The sequence below is a fragment of the Diabrotica undecimpunctata genome, chromosome 5 (genome assembly GCF_040954645.1).
Source record: "Diabrotica undecimpunctata isolate CICGRU chromosome 5, icDiaUnde3, whole genome shotgun sequence".
NCBI classification, from domain to species: Eukaryota; Metazoa; Arthropoda; class Insecta; order Coleoptera; family Chrysomelidae; genus Diabrotica; species Diabrotica undecimpunctata.
Window position 1 is genome coordinate 107,114,463 of NC_092807.1, and position 18,283 is coordinate 107,132,745.

Below are 18,283 nucleotides of genomic sequence, written 5' to 3' on the forward strand. Positions count from 1 at the left end.
CTCATCTTGTTATTCTGTGGAGATTGTCTGCCCTCTTGAGTCACTTAACTGTGCTATAGAGTGAAAATCATCATATATTTGTTTGATTTTCCATAAGCATATGTGACTCACGTTTAAATCTGGAGCAACTTGCTTTAGTGACCAAACTTCTTCGAGTTTAGCAATTACTCTTGTTTTTGTTCATCATTCAAATGCATTCCAGGTATTTTTAACGCATTTAACAGCTTTTTATTTTATTTTTAAATACACTCAAAATTTTTGAAAAGAACTTTGACATTTATACCTCGTTTTGAACCTAGGAGAAGTAAAGTTAATTAAGTTATATCGCCGATTTTTTGTTTGTTTGTGCGCTGTTCCTTTATTTTTAGATTTTTAGTCTGCATTTCTTTAATAAACACTTCTTTTTAGAACTCTTTAGCGACATATAAGTGTTGTTAAGCTAAAAATATGAAGTTAATGCCAAGTATTAATGGTAATTACAAAAAAAAACGCTTTCGTATGAAAAACCCATCAGGGAAAGGAAAATGCCTGATAGTTTTATATATCGGATCAGAGTTTTGTTTAGTTAATGAATTACTTTTACTTTTAGAGGAAACAAAGACAGAAGATTACCATCAAGAAATGAATACGTCATATTCTTTGGTATTACCACAGTACAACGATGTAATCATCGATGTAGTATACTACATCGTAACATAGTATCATAGTATATTACATCGCTGTCACAGTATATACCGAAAGAAGCTTCTTTTAAGCATTAAACTGTTGTATTACAATGTAAAAAATGAAGGTGTAAACTATTCAGTGACCGCAGCCCTATCTTTATAACAAATCAATTTGTAATATACAGTTTTTATTATTTCATTTAAATCCAGATACTATTTCAAGCAAATTTAATTTATAGTAAAATAAACTTTACTGTGGTACCAATTTGAACTTCCGTCTTCATTTAGAAAAATTCAGTTAAGTACCTACCTAATCTTACGAATTGCCAATGCCAATTAAATGATTCAATTCCTAAAAAAAACTTTATATTCGACGCTACTGATGAGATTGCGAAGATGACATTTCAAATTTATCGCCTAAAAACATAATGTCTTAATTTTTGCAGCATCATACTTAATATGGTTTTCCCATTTCCTGATATTAATCGCAACCTAATCGCATATAAAACTGCAGTAAATCCAAATAGCCACATTACCACAATTTGTTCCGCAGCGGTGTCTTTAATCATCCTTAAATCTTTTCTCGCGGATTAAATTTACGACAGTGCGACTGTGGTTTTCTAGATAAACAGAGTTTTGCCTACACGTCATAATCGTCATGTGGTAAAATAGTTCTGTGTGTGGTGGTGTAGTTTTTTTTTTATCTGTGTTTTCTGGTTTCCCCAGTTTCCAGTTACGAAGTAACATTTTTATAATCATTGTAGCTGCAGCAGTGAATGTTGCTAGGTATTATTCGTAAATATTCAACTAAAAAAATGGTGCAGACACACGTCATTCAAGGATATGAAAAATTCCAGGAGTTTTTCAAGAACTTCGATAGCCAGGGCCAAAAAGTGCATGTGTTGTATTCCAGCCCTAGAAAACCAGACAACACAAGTTGGTGTACCTATTGTGTCAGAGGTAATTTCATATATATTCTTAATGTATTTAGTATTTAGAAGTAAAATAGGTTTCACCGGTTTTTTAACCTTACTTCCACACTAGAACCAACTAGAACGTTTCTGAGTCACATAATAGGTATACCTTGTATTTAGATTCGAATTAAATTTTTTAATTCTGCAGTGATTTTTGTATTATACCTAGTATGTAGACTGTTATAGTCATGGTTTACTCCACATCGTTTTGTTATCTAAAACATGTGATCAGTTGTAATCATTTAAGTTTCAATTCTCTGAATCGTCTTCTGAATAATTATGTTACTTATATAGAATGAATGTTCTATTATGTTATTCTTCATGTAAAGGAATAACATTATTATGTACACATTTGTGGTTGTGGATAATTGTGGGCAAGATACTTACCTTTAAAATTACTGTAAACATTGTAGCTACTACTAGAGAAAAATGCCACTAGAGAAAGCTACAGAAATTTTTTACTCAGTTGACTGTTACTAAAAGTTTTTTTTGCAAAATTGATCGATTATACAACTATATGTACGGAAATTTTATTTCTTTGAAGTTAACACAATGTTCATGACAATATTTTTATCATGTTGACTGTATAAATTATAAAATATCTTCATGGTAGTCTGTCTTCTATTAGAAATGCAGTTTGCATATTAAATGGACAAAACTTTTTTTAATAGTAAGTAAATTTCTTTATCTATTCCTGTATATCGAAATATGCTATAAAAGTAAATAAAGGCTTCATTAGTGTCAGAATATTGTACCAAGTGGTTCAGTATTGTAGAAATAAGTGGCTTAAGAATGTGTGTGTTGTATCCATTTTATGAAGCCGTTTAAAAATAAAATGACCTGTCTTTTTAAAAGTTGATGTTCTTAAGTTCAGATCATCGATCACATAATTAAATACAAAACTAGGACTTTGCAAAGAAACATTGGAAGAAAACATGATTAATACATGAAATTGAGACTTTTATCACTCGAGTTGGCCAAAAGACCACTAAATTGTAGTTAGATTTTGTTTTATGATAATTGGTATTGAAATTGGCACTAATATTTCAAAATAAGGATTCAAAGTATTAACATTACCAGAAGATCTTAACAATTTAGTATATACATATACTGACTTTTTATTTATATGCATTTAACAGTTTTTTTTGGTTGTTTGTATAGCTTGGCCAGTTATAGACAAAGAATTGGAGGGCACTGATCCAAATTCCCATTTTATCAGGGTTGAAGTTGGTGATATGCCAATGTAAGTATTTTCCCAATTTATCACTGATTAATAATATTTAGGATTTATTAAACTGTTGAAGGCAAATTAACAAACTAAATATTTGTACTAAACTTTTCTAAATCTCATTAACTCTCATATATGTAGAAAATATTTAGATTTTGGGGTAATAATAGTAAAATAATAATTTGTTGTTAAGAATAATTTGTTGTTCAAAAATATTCTTCTTTTTTTAATACACTTTTATATGTGTTTTATTCCTTAACAATATAGGGTAATACATATCACTAAAATTCTCTGTAATAATTTCACAGGATGTTACATGTTGATATTGTATAACATCAAGTTTTTTAACACATTAAATGAATTTCGAATATCGATAATGCTTTTAGAATAGCAAACATTTCTGCAAAAATATGGCAGTAGTTAGTGTTAACTTGAAGTTTATTGATTTCATTAAAAAAAAATCTGCTTCAGATTCATCTTCGTTTTTTGATGCATCAGTGTATAGTGTTGTAACCATTAATAGTTGTTTAATGGTCTGTGAAATTCTTGTCTTGTTTGAATTTATGGTGTGTTTTATTTATTTAGGCTTATTAGAATGATTTTGATATAGGGAAGAGGTACAATACAAAAAGGAGGTATTCCAAGATTACATTCTATGTTACTGGGTTACTTTGATTTGATTTAAAAGTGTAGTTGTTTAGGTAAGGCTTAGATATTGCCTCCTGTAAGAACGTGGAAGTTTTCCAATTTGCCAGTAAAGACTTGTGTGGTGTGTATTTAAGGAAATTCAAAGACATATTTTGGCAAATATGTGATTTTTGGATGAATTGTAGACAACAGATCCATAGTCAAGTTTTGATTAGTGATATGTAAGTTGGTACTTAGGCGATTTGAGTAATCAGACCTCAACTTTTGGAAACTAGTACCTAATTGTAGTAAATTTATTGCAGGTTAACATGTTTTCTCTAAATATTGATTAATTGTTTTCCAAGTTAGTTTTTTTTATCAAAAATCATGACAAGGAACCTAATTTTCTCTACATAGTAAATTTTTTGTTGCTATAGATACAGGATTTTAATTTGATGCTGGGTCTTTTTGGGATTATGAAAACTTCATTGTCATGATTAAAAGTTGCAGTTTCTTTGTGTAACTGTAAAAGTTTAAAATTTTATTTGATTAATATTTGTATTTTAAACCAAAATGTTTTTGTGAAGATACCTAAAGATTAAAATATGTTTTTCTATGACATTTTTGATTTTATAATCTTGAAAAATGTATCTCTACAAGTCAAATACGAGTGTATTGACTATGTAAATTTTATGTATTGACTTAGATATAAATCACAGGTGTAGAATTAATGTAAATACCAAGATTTGTGAAATGCAAAGTCATGTTAATGTCATTAGAATACATGTCATGGAACCATTTCTTCTTTATGTGTTTATAGGAGGGTAAAATAATATTATGCTGTCTATATGAGGTGTAAAATTTTGTAAAACCATTATTAAAATAACATAAATACTAACACATGTTGTGAGTTGTAAAATGTGGGCTTACCTTTTTATTAAACACAATTTTCCTCTTTTTTCGCATATACCTCAAAAACTATTGGCTTTAGAACAATTTTGTATCAGATATAAAAGTTTTGTAATTGAATTTTACGTAAGTTAATGCTAGTTTCAAACCTTAATTTCTTAATTTCATTAAAATCGATTCAGTAGTTTTTGCAATCTATTTTTTTTTAATGAATAATTTTCAAATTTTTTTATGTGAAAAACTAAAACTTCTAGATATAGTTCGTCCTAAACCCTTCTTTCAGTGCGTCATAGTTGATCGAATTCTCTCTAACACATTAAGCTAGAGGTGACAGAAAAAACGTGAGTCTGTGATTATTATACATAGAACTTAGAAAATTATTTATCGTAAATCTAATTCTACTTACGGATGTATAATTGGTTGGAGTTTAGAATACGCTAAATAGATATCCAATCAGTGATGAGCATAAATATAATTTGACGCAGATTGTCTCGATCGTGACAGTACTTTCACAATGTCAACTGATAAAGTGATAATTGTCATTCCAGGTAGTATTATCAGACATTTTACAGTAGAAATTTAATTTTGTATTTCTTGTCATAAAAATATTTTAAATATGCCGAGATATATCGAGAAAGAACAAAGACTAATATTAAAATTATTAAATTATTTTCGATTAGAAAAAGAGATTACGATCCTACAACTGTCAAATTTAACTAATTCTCGACATTCTTAAAATCCTATATGACGTCAAAATTAGTGACTCACTGAAAGAAGTGTTTGGGACAGACTGTAGTTGAATTTCTTTTTAACTTTTTGAAAAATTAAAATTACGACGATTAGAAGAAAGAGCCTAGGGGATTTTTTAAAAAAAATCTTTAAATTTTAGGCTTATAATTTGAATATACAGGGTGCCCAGAAACTCTCTTAACAAACGAAGACTGGAGATTCCTCAGATAATTTTAAGATAATTTAACTCAATTCATCTACTCCGAAAATGCTTCCGAAGGGAGCTATAGCTCTTTGAATAACGCCTTGTAATTAGTTTTTTTAAATACCTCCAGAACGCAGAAATAACCTCCGAATCGATATACTGTATCCAGAAATTTAGTGTCTCATTATAAAAGTTATTTTAATAACAGCTGTAAAACTGAATAATCCCTTGTAAATAGTCTATTGTTGTATAATTATCACAGCTACCAAAGCTGCCAGGACCGGCATAATAGCCAAGCATAGCACGACTGTATATAGGTATATATAATCAGATAAAATATTATCAATAAAGCATAATGTCAAAAAACTCTTTTTATAAACATACAAATTTTCTATAATTATTGTTATTAATCATTATTTTAAGTCTCAACGAAGAAAATGTTTTGTGTGTGTTTTGTGTTTTATTGGCACTAGTTTTCATACTGGCCAGTCAATTTCATAATGATTTTTTAGACTATAACTTATCACTACCTCAGGGGAGTACTGAGTTGTGTCTGTGTTGAGTAAATGTCTTGTTACTTAAGTAAAGTCAACTTCATTGTCTTTACAAAGAGACGCTAATTGTATTTGAACATCTGAGGTCCCTTCGGTGAGTACCGATTTACTCGTTTTAAAAGGTTCATATTTATTCATGTTGACTTGTTATGTTTAAGTTTTCCGTTTCATGTCTGAAAAAGTTGGCAAAAAATGGGAAATATTCTTTATTAATAATTTTACGAAAAAAAATTATTCTTCATTAAAGGTTATGCATCACATAGAAATCATTAACAGATAATCTTATAAAATATTAAGTGGTAGATAGGAAAAATCAAAATTATTAATTAATACTGAAGAGGAAAGTGATTTTAAACTTAGATATGCAAGAAAATGTAATTTTAAAATGTTTGTAGCTATTAAAAATTATGTCCAAGTTTAGATTCATGGCCTTCTAATAATTAAATAATACATTCAAAGTAAAAAGTAAATAAAAAAATACTTTTGCATTTGTTGATTTTGTATATTGAATAAGGTAAATTAGAAATAAAATTAAAAATTAATGCACCTATTGATACATCATTAAAAGGCCATGAATCTAAATTTAAAAATAATTTTTAAATCCTACAACCAAATTAAAATAACATTTTATATGTATACACAATAGCACTAAAGGCCTTAGAGGCCCATGGCTTAAAAAGTTTGTTCTTTCTTCATTTTCGCTTTCCTTTATGTACTGAGATCTTCTCTGGCTCGATATGTGATTTTTCTCCATTTTTTCTTGTTATTCATTTTTCTTTTCTGGCCTTCTAGTCCAATTTCTTCCATATCTTTTTCTACCTCCTGATTCCATCTATTTTTTGGCCTTCCTTTTCTCTTTTGTAAAGTTATAGTGTAGTTCAGTACCCTTTTGGAGTCCTCGTGTTCGACATCCTTTCTAGGTGACCTCGCCATCTTAGTCTCTGTGCCTTTATGACTCCTATTATGTTAGGTTGATTATACAATTTCTTTAACTCATCATTTGATCTTCTTATCCATAAACCGTCCCTTATTATTCCTCCATATATCTTCCTCACTTTTTCCTTTCCCATATCTCCAGTAAATTTTGTTCATTTTTTGTCATTGTCCATGTCTCACTGCAGTACGTTACTATTGGTTGTATAGTTGTTTTGTATAACTGTATTTTTGCCTTTCTTGATAAAACCTTGCTTTTCAACATTTCACTAAGAGCATGTACACTTCTATTGCCTACCATTATTCTAGCTTGTATTTCTTCTTTAATGTTAGGTTTGCGTGATATTATTGTACCTAGGTATGTAAATCTTTCTACCATATCGAATTCGTATGATAATCTTTCTTCTACTTCTACAGCCGCAAATGCCAAAACTTGGTGTCTTTTATGATATAGGAGTCCTTCTCTATTGATTTTCGCTTCTCGCATTATTTTTTCTAGGCATAAATTGAAGAGTAATTATGACAAAGGATCGCCCTGCCTTAATCCTTCTTTTACTATAAATTTGTCCGATACACGATTGTTTACTTTGACTCTGTTTTCTGTATTCTCTAAAGTAAGATGTATCATGTTACGCAACTTTCTGCTAACTCCCAGTTCCTCAAAGGTCTCTTTTAATTCTTTCCTATAACACATTCCTATATAACATTTTATGCTGCACCTAAATTTAAAACCACTTCACTTTTAAGCATAAATCAATATTTTTGATTTTCGGTGTATGCCACTTAAACTTTTATAAATTTGATTATTGATTATTGTTTTCTATGAAATGCAGAAATGTTTATGAAGAATAGTTTTTTTCATGAAATTAATAATAAAGAAATTTCCCATTTGTTGCCAACTTTTTCAGACATACTTTATACCTTACTAACAATTAAAACACTTCTTTCCTTACATGAAGTATAAAATATAATTATATTTAGCTATATGTATATATCTACATTAATTCATTTTAATTTTCACTTCACCATTTTATTATTTCACTTGCAATTTTTTTAACAAAACAAAAATTGTTTATGACTTTCAAAATTTGGATATATTTAATAAAGAATCGAGACAGAAAATATAATAATTAATTCTAATACTCCATCAGTTTATGTATTTTTTCCCTTAATTATCTAGATATTTATTTAAATTAAATATGTAATGTAAATGACAAATAAAATATAAAATTCGTTAAGCCGGTCCTTTTTACTATTTACCTGAAGAGGCAAATCCCTTTATGGCTTCGACTTTATCAGCGGGATACTTTTAAATTCTGCATAAGTCAGTTCTTATAATTGTGAATGAAGTATACCATAAATTTTTAATTTCTAGAACCTGTAATTTTTGCAAGAATTCGAAGTTTTCTAACCAAAATGGAAAATTTATACATAGAGACTAATAGTAATCACATTGAGCATCTTTTGTTACTATCTACCTTTGATAATACTTGTTCTTTTGTGCTACTCGTAGTTAGTTTCGTTCCATCGTAATAAACACTTTGTTTTTAAAAACCTTAAACACTTTCGCTGCTGACTTCTATGATAGATGAGTTGCCGGGTGCGGCATTTTTTTTTCTAAATATTTTAATATTTTGGGCTTTGTAATTGCTTTAGTACTAAACTGAAACCCATATATAGAGAGTTTAGTTGTTTTTTATCAATATCACGCATGCGTGTCGGGCCCACCTAGGTATAAATTTTTTGCCATGTGCTGACTGACACACATTCGTGTCAATATATTTTTTACTACTTTAAAAGTTTATTGACACTAGATGAACAATAAAAAAACTTCAAATTCATAACATACATAACTATGTAATTTGTTTATATGTATAACACAAAATGTTGCACTATTGATGGTAATAGTTAAAGCATTCGACGCATAATCCGGGCTCTTCTGTACATTGTTGGCAGTGGTAAAGCGTCATTTTACGGATTTTCTTGAAAGAGCACACTCTACATCGCTTTCCTTCTGTTTTCCTTGGTCAAAATTTTGGTAATAATGTGGACTGTTTTAATTGTCGGTCTCAGCTTGTTATTCATCCCAATGTTTAATAGTTTTTCCAAAACTGACAGTCGGTAGTCATAAAGGCTCATCGGACATAAAACAAATTGTTTATGTAGCAAGTACGACTTCATTAGCATCAAGTGTATGTAATGTATGCCCAACTTCTTGTACCACCTTAATGATTTTCTTTTACAGGGGTAGTAAGAGTTTAGTTGGTATTGCCGATCGACACCCCCCATATGCTTATTTTAATTAAAAATTGCAGTAGGTTTTTCTCTGGGTCTATTCCTTCTATCAACAAATTCTGTCATTTCATTTCCAAATTCATTAGAGATATAAAGAACGTCACGTTGGTCCTTCCATTTACCAACTAAAATATTATCAGAAAAACAAGCAATTCGCTCACCTTTTTTTTTTCAATAACGTCTTTGGGATTATGCTTCCTTCTCACATTTACTGTTCCAGTGCAGTAAGTACTTCGATTTGTTAATATTTTAGCTAGTTCATAGGAATTATAAAAATTGTCCATGTATACACTATGTCCTTGGTCCAAAAATATTCCTGAAGTAGCTGTAAAGCTACTTTTGTTGTGTGGCCTTTTCCACCGGCATCATCCATGGCTCCAGTGTAGACTAAAGATTTTAGAACTAAACCACTTAGCTCTGTAATATAGTGTTTTATCCCGTATTTATGATGCTTGTTCTTGATATATTGTCGGAATACCAAGCGTCCACGCCATAGTACCATTGACTCATCAAGTGAAAGGTTTTTTTCAGGATAATAAACAGCAGACATTTTATTATTGAAGAACGTTATTATAGGTCGTACTTTGTACAAGCTTATGTATCTTTTGTACAATCCTTAGTACTGGTAAGGAACAATTAGGGTTTTTCAGAGTCCACATAAGCCGAACGTTGACTATTTTCTTCATTATTTTAGTCATGGAACATGTTAGAGAGATGGGTCTGTATTATTTTGGGTCAAGTCGAGGCTTCCTGGTTTTAAAAAACGGCATATGTTTTAAAAGAATTGGTGACAATATACATCCCTTATAACTTTACTACGTTATCTTTCATTTCACTATTAGCAATTATACCAACTTCATTCCTAGTGTTACTTTTGCGTACATACCACAATTTGTATCCTTGATCTAGTTCTGTCGCCCTTTGTCCTTTTCACCTAGTTTCTTGAATACAAGCATTTTGTAGACTCCTTCTTTTCAGCTCATCCACTATCGATACTCTTACCTGTAAGACTTCAAAGATTTCAACACCTATCCTAATTTTTCTAACCTGTTCCCCGTGAAGTAGTCCTCACTCGGAAATCCGAACAGAGTCCCAGTTTGCTTCCGGAACATTTTACCATAGGATATACCATCATTTCAATATAATTTTTTGTTAAATTGAAAAAGGTCTTATCATTATGATGGCCTGAAAAGGTATTCGGTCATTTGATGCCTTAATGCCGTTTGTACCAGAATCATCTCCTACACGATTTAGCCGACACACTACCAATTTAGGACTGTTCTTTAAGTCGATGTATTCTCCGGATCCCTCCACTAAGAGGCACGTACTTTATCGGAGATACCCAGAGAAAAAATACCGTGGAAAATTTTTTTAGTTTCTATAGTAGGCTAAGAATTTTTCTTGTAACACATTTTCTCTACTTGAATAATTTGAGATCATTTTCTAGTAGTAATAATAAGAAATAATATACGCTAATTCGGCCAGGAGTGTATGTTAGTTAATACTTTCAATTTCTTATTGTTTTAGATGGAAAGACCCCAACTGCCCTTTCAGACACGACCCCAAAACTAAATTGCGCGTTTTACCAACTCTGGTAAGATGGCAGGGACCTCAAAGGTTGGAGGGCGAGCAGTGCGACAAAGCCGATTTGGTCAACATGCTCCTCAACGAAGATGATGATTAAGCGACTTTGATTTGATCGTTTAGTTTTTATGTTTTGTATAAATAAATTTCCCACTCATAATAAATAATTGTATGTAACTAATGATATGTTTTATTTTTCGGTTTATACATGTGTTAATGCTAGAAAAATATTAATTTCTTCATGGAGTGACACAAAAATTGAAGAAAATGATGTAATTTGTAATTTACTATTAGCATTGCTAAAACATGCAATACATGAGTTAAAGTAATAGAGAACTCATTTAATACTCTAACTTACGAACTGTTGAAAAGGCAACTTGAAGAGGAAAAAAGAAAGTCATAATCAAACAGTCTTTTTGTGCAATCCTGAATCCGTTTTCTATAAATGCGTACAGCTGCTTCATTCCAAATGGGACTGCAGGTCAAGAGATTACAATAATCATTCATCCGACACGGGGAATATCAAAGAAGTGAAGGTAAGACCAGAAATAATTATAATCACAACACAGGTAGGATGTAAATAGAAAGTTTTTTAGAGCATTAAAAATGATAGCGATAATTTTGTAAATACAGTAAAACCTCCCTTAACCGAAACGGCTGACAGTTTCAATAATTTCGTCAATAAAAAGTAAATGTTTGTCGCAAAACGTAAACAATTCCGTTAATTTCACTCACCAATTGATGTCTATGTGTGTTGGGAAATCACAAAAATAAAAGAGCTCTAAAAGATATTCCCGAAAAGGCATTTTAAGGTATAAAAGCCAAAAAAGTTCATGGATGTCGACCACTTTCTTTTTAGAATGGTTTGAAAATGAATTCGTCTTAAATGTAAAATCCTTTTTAAAATCAAAAAACCTTCTCATCAAAGCATTGTTGCTTGTTGACAATGCGCCCTCACCCTCAAAATCTACAAAATGGTGACAATTGTCAGATTTTTGCCACCGAATGTCACAAGCTTAATCCAGCCGTTAGACCAGGGAGTCATAGAGACATTCAAGAGACATTATAGAGAAGCATTCTTAAAGACATCTGTTATTACAGGAGACGAATTAATCCAAAAGTGTTCCCGAAATTCTCAAATCTTTAACAATAAAACATTTTTATTGGTGATCTGAGTCGTGGGCCAAGATCAAATCTTCAACTTTGGAAAAATTCTGGAACAAACTTGTTGATAAGATTTTGATTGACGATCCTGAAGAAGAAAATGGTAAGAAAACGACAGAAGAAATTAAACCTTTCATTAAAAATTTGCCGGGACATGACGAAATTAACTAAGAAGAGATACGTAACTGGTTAGCAGTTGATGACTCAGAACGTGAATTCATCGACCAGGACATCATTGATATGGTTCTTTATCAAGACAACCTGAGCATATCAGATGACGACCCAAAAGGCAACAGGCAGCACAAGACTGTCGACGAGATTTTCAATGCTTTAGAGGAAAGAATTTTATACAGTAGGCCTAATTAGTTAGGGACACGACTAGATTCTTAATTTTTGTTGTCATTACATACAGTTTTGTCCTTTTCAGATTGCTTTACGTTTCGTCGAACAAGCGAATGAGGCAAACTCATGACGTTCTGCAAATTAACGATGGAGGGAGAGAGAAAAATCGTTGTCAAACGAAAACGCAAAAAATAGCAGATTTCTTTAAAAAAGCATGTTAAACTTGTTCTATTTCCTTAATTGTATTACTTTATTTTGAATTTACTTATAAGAAAACATTACGAAATCAACTCATAGTATTTTTTAATACCAATACTTTGATCAAGAATATTATAAAAAACAATGTTATTTTTAACCGAAATTCTTGTTATCCGAACGGCCTCCCCCCCAATTATTTCGGTTAACGGAGGTTTTACTGTACAAATGTTCTGGACTTCTTTATTTACTCAGGATGTACACAGACCATATCCGTACCTTAGAACAAAAGTGTATAAGTCACAAAATATAAATTTTACAGGAGAGCGAAAATAAAAATTCTTTTTAGTGTTTTGTAACATTTTCCATTTAATACATTAAATTTTATTTAGCATTCTTATATATGTGAATAATGATCATTGTTCTTTTTACCACCAAGAAGAAAATTTTTTGAATACTACTGCTTTTGGAAAAAAATGGATTTAATTTTTGCTCTGAAAAATAAATTTTTGACTGTGACTTAATATTAATTTTGCCACGTATCTTATGGCAAAAACGAGGCTTTATTAAAGAATTAAAAATATTATACATAAGTGTTTGTAACAAAACCATTAATACGAGTACTAAAAAAACTTCTTAAAAAGTCGAATTAAGAAAACAGAAATGGTTGTAACGCAACTGTGTATTTATTGAGTAAAAAAATTAACAATAATTTTTGAATTACACAAAAAAATAATTAAAAACTAAAAAAATGCAGGGCTACTGCCGATAATAATTATCAGTAATCTGAATTATGTCTTTATGTACTAGAGTCTGAAAAAAATCGTTAAACTTCGCTGGAACCCACTTTTTTTTTGTGGCATAGACTTTCGTCATTCAGCCAGTCTCGAAAGGTTATAATATATTCCTTAAAAAAGTATACACAGATAAGTACAGATTATTTCTCTCAGACAAATGCACAGCAATATCCCTAAAACGAAATAGACGAATAATTAATAGAAGAACACGTCGAAGGAAAATACAAGGACACTCGCTTCTCGTCTAGGGGTTCATCAAGACATTTATTTTAACAGACAAACAAAACTGGACCACGGATAAGGTATTATTACATATAGGATAAACAAAGGGTACATGTCTAACCCTATACACGCTCATGAAAGTTTTCATGAACGAGTACCAGATTTATAAAGCTATGCATGTGTCTGACAAAAATTCTATAATTAAATTATATATTGTCACAGAACCTATGGCTAACAAGGAGGAACCCACTTTAGCAGCTTTTGAAGATCATTACATTTTTTAGTACTTATCTGATTTAAGGTATCTCTTTTTTAAATAGAGAATCTTCTACAGATTGATGATTTCTTTTACCAACTCTTCGGTGTAAGTCCACACTCTGAAATTCCAAGTCGAAGTCTTTGTTAAAATACAGAATCTCAGGATTTTCTTGTCTGTATTGCATACATACTGTTTGTGAAATTAAATATTTTTTGTTATTCTCAGTTTTCTTTTTATTTTGAAACGGTGGATCACAAGAATTGTACAGTTTATTAAAGTCTTTAAAATTAGAAGTTGTAATTTCCTACACTTTGAAATCTTTGATTTTTACAGAACTTCTAATCAACTGTAACCAATCCCATGGAGTAATAATTTGAAAATTAGCACATTTTTTAGCATCTAGTTATATAAGTGAGTGTATACAGTGTACCTCCATGTACGTATGCCATCGCAAAAGGAATTTGTTAGTGATTTCTTTTATATGTGGATATCTCGAAAGTAGATAAAAGTAGCACATAATCATTTGTAAGTTCCGGTTTTGGGATGGGCAATTATCGGTCCAAATAACGAATGAATGTATTGGACCAAGCATGAGGCCATTTCGTTTCCACCTCGGTCAGCAATTGATTCATTCCACATCAGACAGTTCGCCTGTTTTTCCGTTGAATCGTAAATTGTATAATTAAAACACCAGAGTTTTAGACTGTAAAAACTTAGAATTTATTAATCTTTTTATGAATATACTGACAGAAAAAGTAAGGGAGGGGGCTCCTTGGTTAATGCTCTGCCGATGATAACGTGTTAGTAGAGGAGAACAAAGAAATGTTAAAGAAGGGCTATTGCAGAGGGAGAACTTAAGGTTAGCAGGTCAAAAACGGAGTATATGTGGTTAGGAGGAAAAGGAATGGTTGGAGACTGAAAGGAAAGATATACAAGAGTGTAGTGAGACCTGCGTTGGTGTACGGCGTTGAAGTGTGGCTTGTAAAGAAGATGGAGGTATCTGAAATGAAAATGTTATAGTGGATGTTAGGTAAGATTAGAAGGAACAGGATCAGAAACAACTTGATTAGGGAAAGAGCCGGGGTGACTACTGTATCAAAAAAGATTCAAGAACAAAGACTGCAATCGTTTGGTCATGTCAGACGTAGAGATGAAAACTATGTGGGACCAATAATAGAGCTGTTAGAAGTTGATAAAAGAAAAGGTAGAGGAAAACCGAGGAGAAGATGGAAGGACTGTGTGGCAGAGAACTTGAGAGAGAAAGGTTTAGGTGAAGAAGATGCGATTTACAACATTGGAAGTAAAGAGTAAGGAACAGCGACCCCTGTTAAGGGAAAAGCTGATTAAGAAGAAGACGTTCTTGTTTTTTTGCGACCTCTAGTCGGGCTTCGAAAAGGTTTTTATTTATTTTTTTGTTAACTGTCAATTTGGTTCTGATTATGCGGAGGGTCTGATTCGAACTTACTCGCTAATACCTTTCGAAATTCTTCTCCATTTGTTCTTACTTTGAAGGCATTTATTTTTACCCTAAGTATAAGATGGTCAACGTTGTTTATTGTTGTGACGTCTATTATTCTTTTGTTGTTTGAGAGAAAATAATCTATTTCATTTTTGGTAGTTCCGTTAGGTATGATCCATGTCCACTTTCTGTTAGACTTCTTTTTGTAAAAGTGATTTGAAGCATAAAACTGCATACTGTTTTGTAACCCTGTCCGAGATGATATTAATTATTTGAATTGGTGATTTCCTCTTCTTATTGATTAACAAACCTACTCCACCGTAGGTATGGTCCTCCTTGCCTTTTTAGCAGAGCCTCTTGCCAGAATGTATCTACATTCCTTCTCCTCTTCTCTCAACTTTTGATGGTTCAATTATGTCCCAATTCATGTTCTCAAATTCCTCTTTTAGTTCATTGAGGTTTTTATATTTAAATCGACATCTAAGTATTTCATTCTCTGGTCGTGTACAGCTCTTCTTCTAAAATAATATTAGAGCAGGGAATAGAATGAAATTTTGTTGTAGAATGTTATTAACCGATTTTCTATAATAAAATACACAGTTGTAGAGAAATAATGGGATTTTTTAAATAATCTAGAGAAATAAAACATTAGTATCCATCTTCTAGATCTCTACAAGTTTGTACAGGGTTCCAGAATCCTTGAATGAGTTCGAAGAGTAAATGAAAGCTGTACAATAAGCCAACTGTCTGCGGTACCGCCAATTTAAAATAGTCTTAAGTTTAAAAAGGACAAAAGTTGATATGATCCAATACTTCCTGGAGGAGTACTGTTACTTCTAACAGTATTCTAAATGACAAGTAAACTTCATTACTAACTGAATACTGCACTACTCTTTGATGTTTAGAGCTTTAACATTTTTTAACAGCCTTATTAAGAATGGTAGAAATTTATTGTACAACTTAAGGAAACGGTTTATCATCAGTCACGTTACTATCGATGAGCTATAAGGTAGTTAAAATTAATAAATGTAATTTAAGTAATTAGGCCTTTATTTTACATCAAATAAACAATATAATACATAACCAAAATAAGTACATTTGGAAATCTAATAATTTTGCTACCTTGGAAGAAGACTTCTGACGAATCTTAAAAGATTCGAAGCTATCCCCTAACAAATTGAAAAAATACAGTTTTTAACAGATTATCAGATTAGTAAAATCGTACGTTAGAGAGATTGTATTCAAATTTTTATTAAAATAATTATAAATATAAATAGTAATAATTTAGGTTATGTATGTCAGTCTGTGGAAGTGGTGGAAGTGCCACAAACTGCAATAAAACTAACGCTAAATTGCGTTATTTTTATTGCACAAACTACTCTAATTAGTTCTTTTAATGACTTAATTATCACACAGACAAATTTCGATTAAATATTTTCATATTTATGTTTTTTTGTCTTCTTCTAAGATAGAATATCGTCAAACATAATTTTTGCTTACGCATAACCTTCCCCCTATATGTAATATGCAGCCTATGTTGTGGTAAGTTATTTCACGCTGTTGTAGGTTCAACAACCGCGTTATTGTTCATCTGTTCTTTCTTTGGAGTCTCTAAGTTTTCATCTAAGTTCAATTGGAGTATATTTATTTCATTATCACGTGGTATTATGTTTAATTTTTCTAATGGTGGTGTGACGTATATTCGATAATGTATGGTTTTGCTTCTGAACATGCTGTATTTATTGTCGAAGGTCACAATATCTAAAACATATTGTAAATACAAATTGTAGAATAAAAAAACATAAATAATCTATTTAACACAATGATAAATACATTCTAGATAGTGAAGAACAATAAGAATTTAAAGCAAACAACAACGCAGCAACAAATACCGTAAGAAAAAAGAAGAACAAGATTAGAAAGGAATAGGAAAATGTGAAGGAGTCATACCAGAAAAACACCAAGCACACAAGAAATACATGAAAAGGAAAACTAGGGAAAGAAGGACACATCTAAATGGGCATTAATTGAAAATACAACCTTTTTCCAATTGTCTCAGTCTTCCATTACGTGTACTTGAGATACTCCATTATCTATACAGACTGGTGTGGATGAGTTTCTTTGGTATTAAGAACTTCACCGTCGCATTAAATACTTGATTTATATCTACACTATCATATGGCTGCCGGAAACTTATAAAGAGTTGTCAAATAAAAGTTCTATATATTGTTTTTGTTTTTGTGTCCTTCTGCAGTTCATCCATCTGTTCTTCTACGGATTCTTACGTCTAGGATATTGTTTCTCTTACTAACATATACAATGATATGATCAATTTGATTCCGAGAGAATCTTCACAACCCATTTTTGTTTTTGAATGTCTTTATGTGGGAACACGCAACACGGTTGATTTTTTAACACGATACTTGCTACTATTTCTGTAAGACTTCTTCTTGTAGTTCCTTCTCCTATCGGAGGTTGGCTATCATCACAGCTATCCGTACCTTGTTGGCGGCTGCTCTAAAAAGATCTACTGAGCCGCAACTATACCACTCTCTTAGGTTTCTCAGCCAGGAAATTCTTCGTCTTCCTATGGATCTTTTACTCTTGATTTTACCTTGCATTATGAGCCTTAATATCTCATATTTCCCACCTCTGGTAATGTGGCCTAAATATTCCAGCTTTCTTGTTTTGATGTGCTTTATGGCCTCGCAATCCTTTTGTAGCCTTCTTAACACTTCTGCATTTGTAACTTGTTGGGTCCATGGTATTTTCAAAATCCTTCTATAGTCTTCTAGCCAAAAACCTTCTGTCATTGGATATAATATGGATATTATGTTTAATCATTTTAGTTTCTATATTGGCAATAAAGTCCCCACATAGTATTCACAAATCCAGCTTTGGTCTTTGGAGGTTCCAGTATTCCTTCCAAAATATATCCTTCCAAAGCAATGCATTTTGCATTGCTTTAATCATTTCTATATTTATCCATCCGGTTCCGAGACAAAAACATCGTTTTCGTAACTAGGTTCTTTTTCTGAGGTATAAGGTAGTTAGCCTTCAGCTTAACCCACAAACCGGAGGACCAAGTAAAATATGCCGAAGACGAAAAGAATATTAAATGATTTAAAAATATTTAGAAATG

At 31.4% G+C, this 18,283-nt stretch overlaps 2 protein-coding genes across 2 annotated transcripts in view; one reads left to right on the top strand and one right to left on the bottom strand.

The window, feature by feature from the left end:
* The first annotated feature begins 1,102 nt into the window (after nt 1–1,102).
* Nucleotides 1,103–10,884, top strand: LOC140441656 (thioredoxin domain-containing protein 17-like). The gene is made up of 3 exons (XM_072532519.1): nt 1,103–1,625; nt 2,801–2,882; nt 10,647–10,884. Exons 1-3 carry the CDS (start codon nt 1,442–1,444, stop codon nt 10,801–10,803), a joined length of 423 nt encoding a protein of 140 aa, XP_072388620.1. The 5' UTR covers nt 1,103–1,441; the 3' UTR covers nt 10,804–10,884.
* A 5,289-nt stretch (nt 10,885–16,173) lies between these two features.
* Nucleotides 16,174–18,283, bottom strand: part of LOC140441658 (SEC14-like protein 2) — a 123,857-nt gene continuing 121,747 nt past the window's right edge. The window contains exon 10 of the mRNA XM_072532522.1: nt 16,174–16,902. Within this exon, the coding sequence (XP_072388623.1) occupies nt 16,694–16,902 (209 nt within the window). The 3' untranslated portion in view covers nt 16,174–16,693. The remainder of the gene's footprint in view (nt 16,903–18,283) is intronic.

Bases quoted from the DNA above. Each gene is read 5' to 3' on its own strand.
- LOC140441656 (XM_072532519.1), top strand. From the start codon at position 1,442: ATGTTGCTAGGTATTATTCGTAAATATTCAACTAAAAAAATGGTGCAG. The intron at 1,626-2,800 runs GTAATTTCATAT...TTGTTTGTATAG, and splicing joins GTGTACCTATTGTGTCAGAG to CTTGGCCAGTTATAGACAAA. The intron at 2,883-10,646 runs GTAAGTATTTTC...TTATTGTTTTAG, and splicing joins GAAGTTGGTGATATGCCAAT to ATGGAAAGACCCCAACTGCC.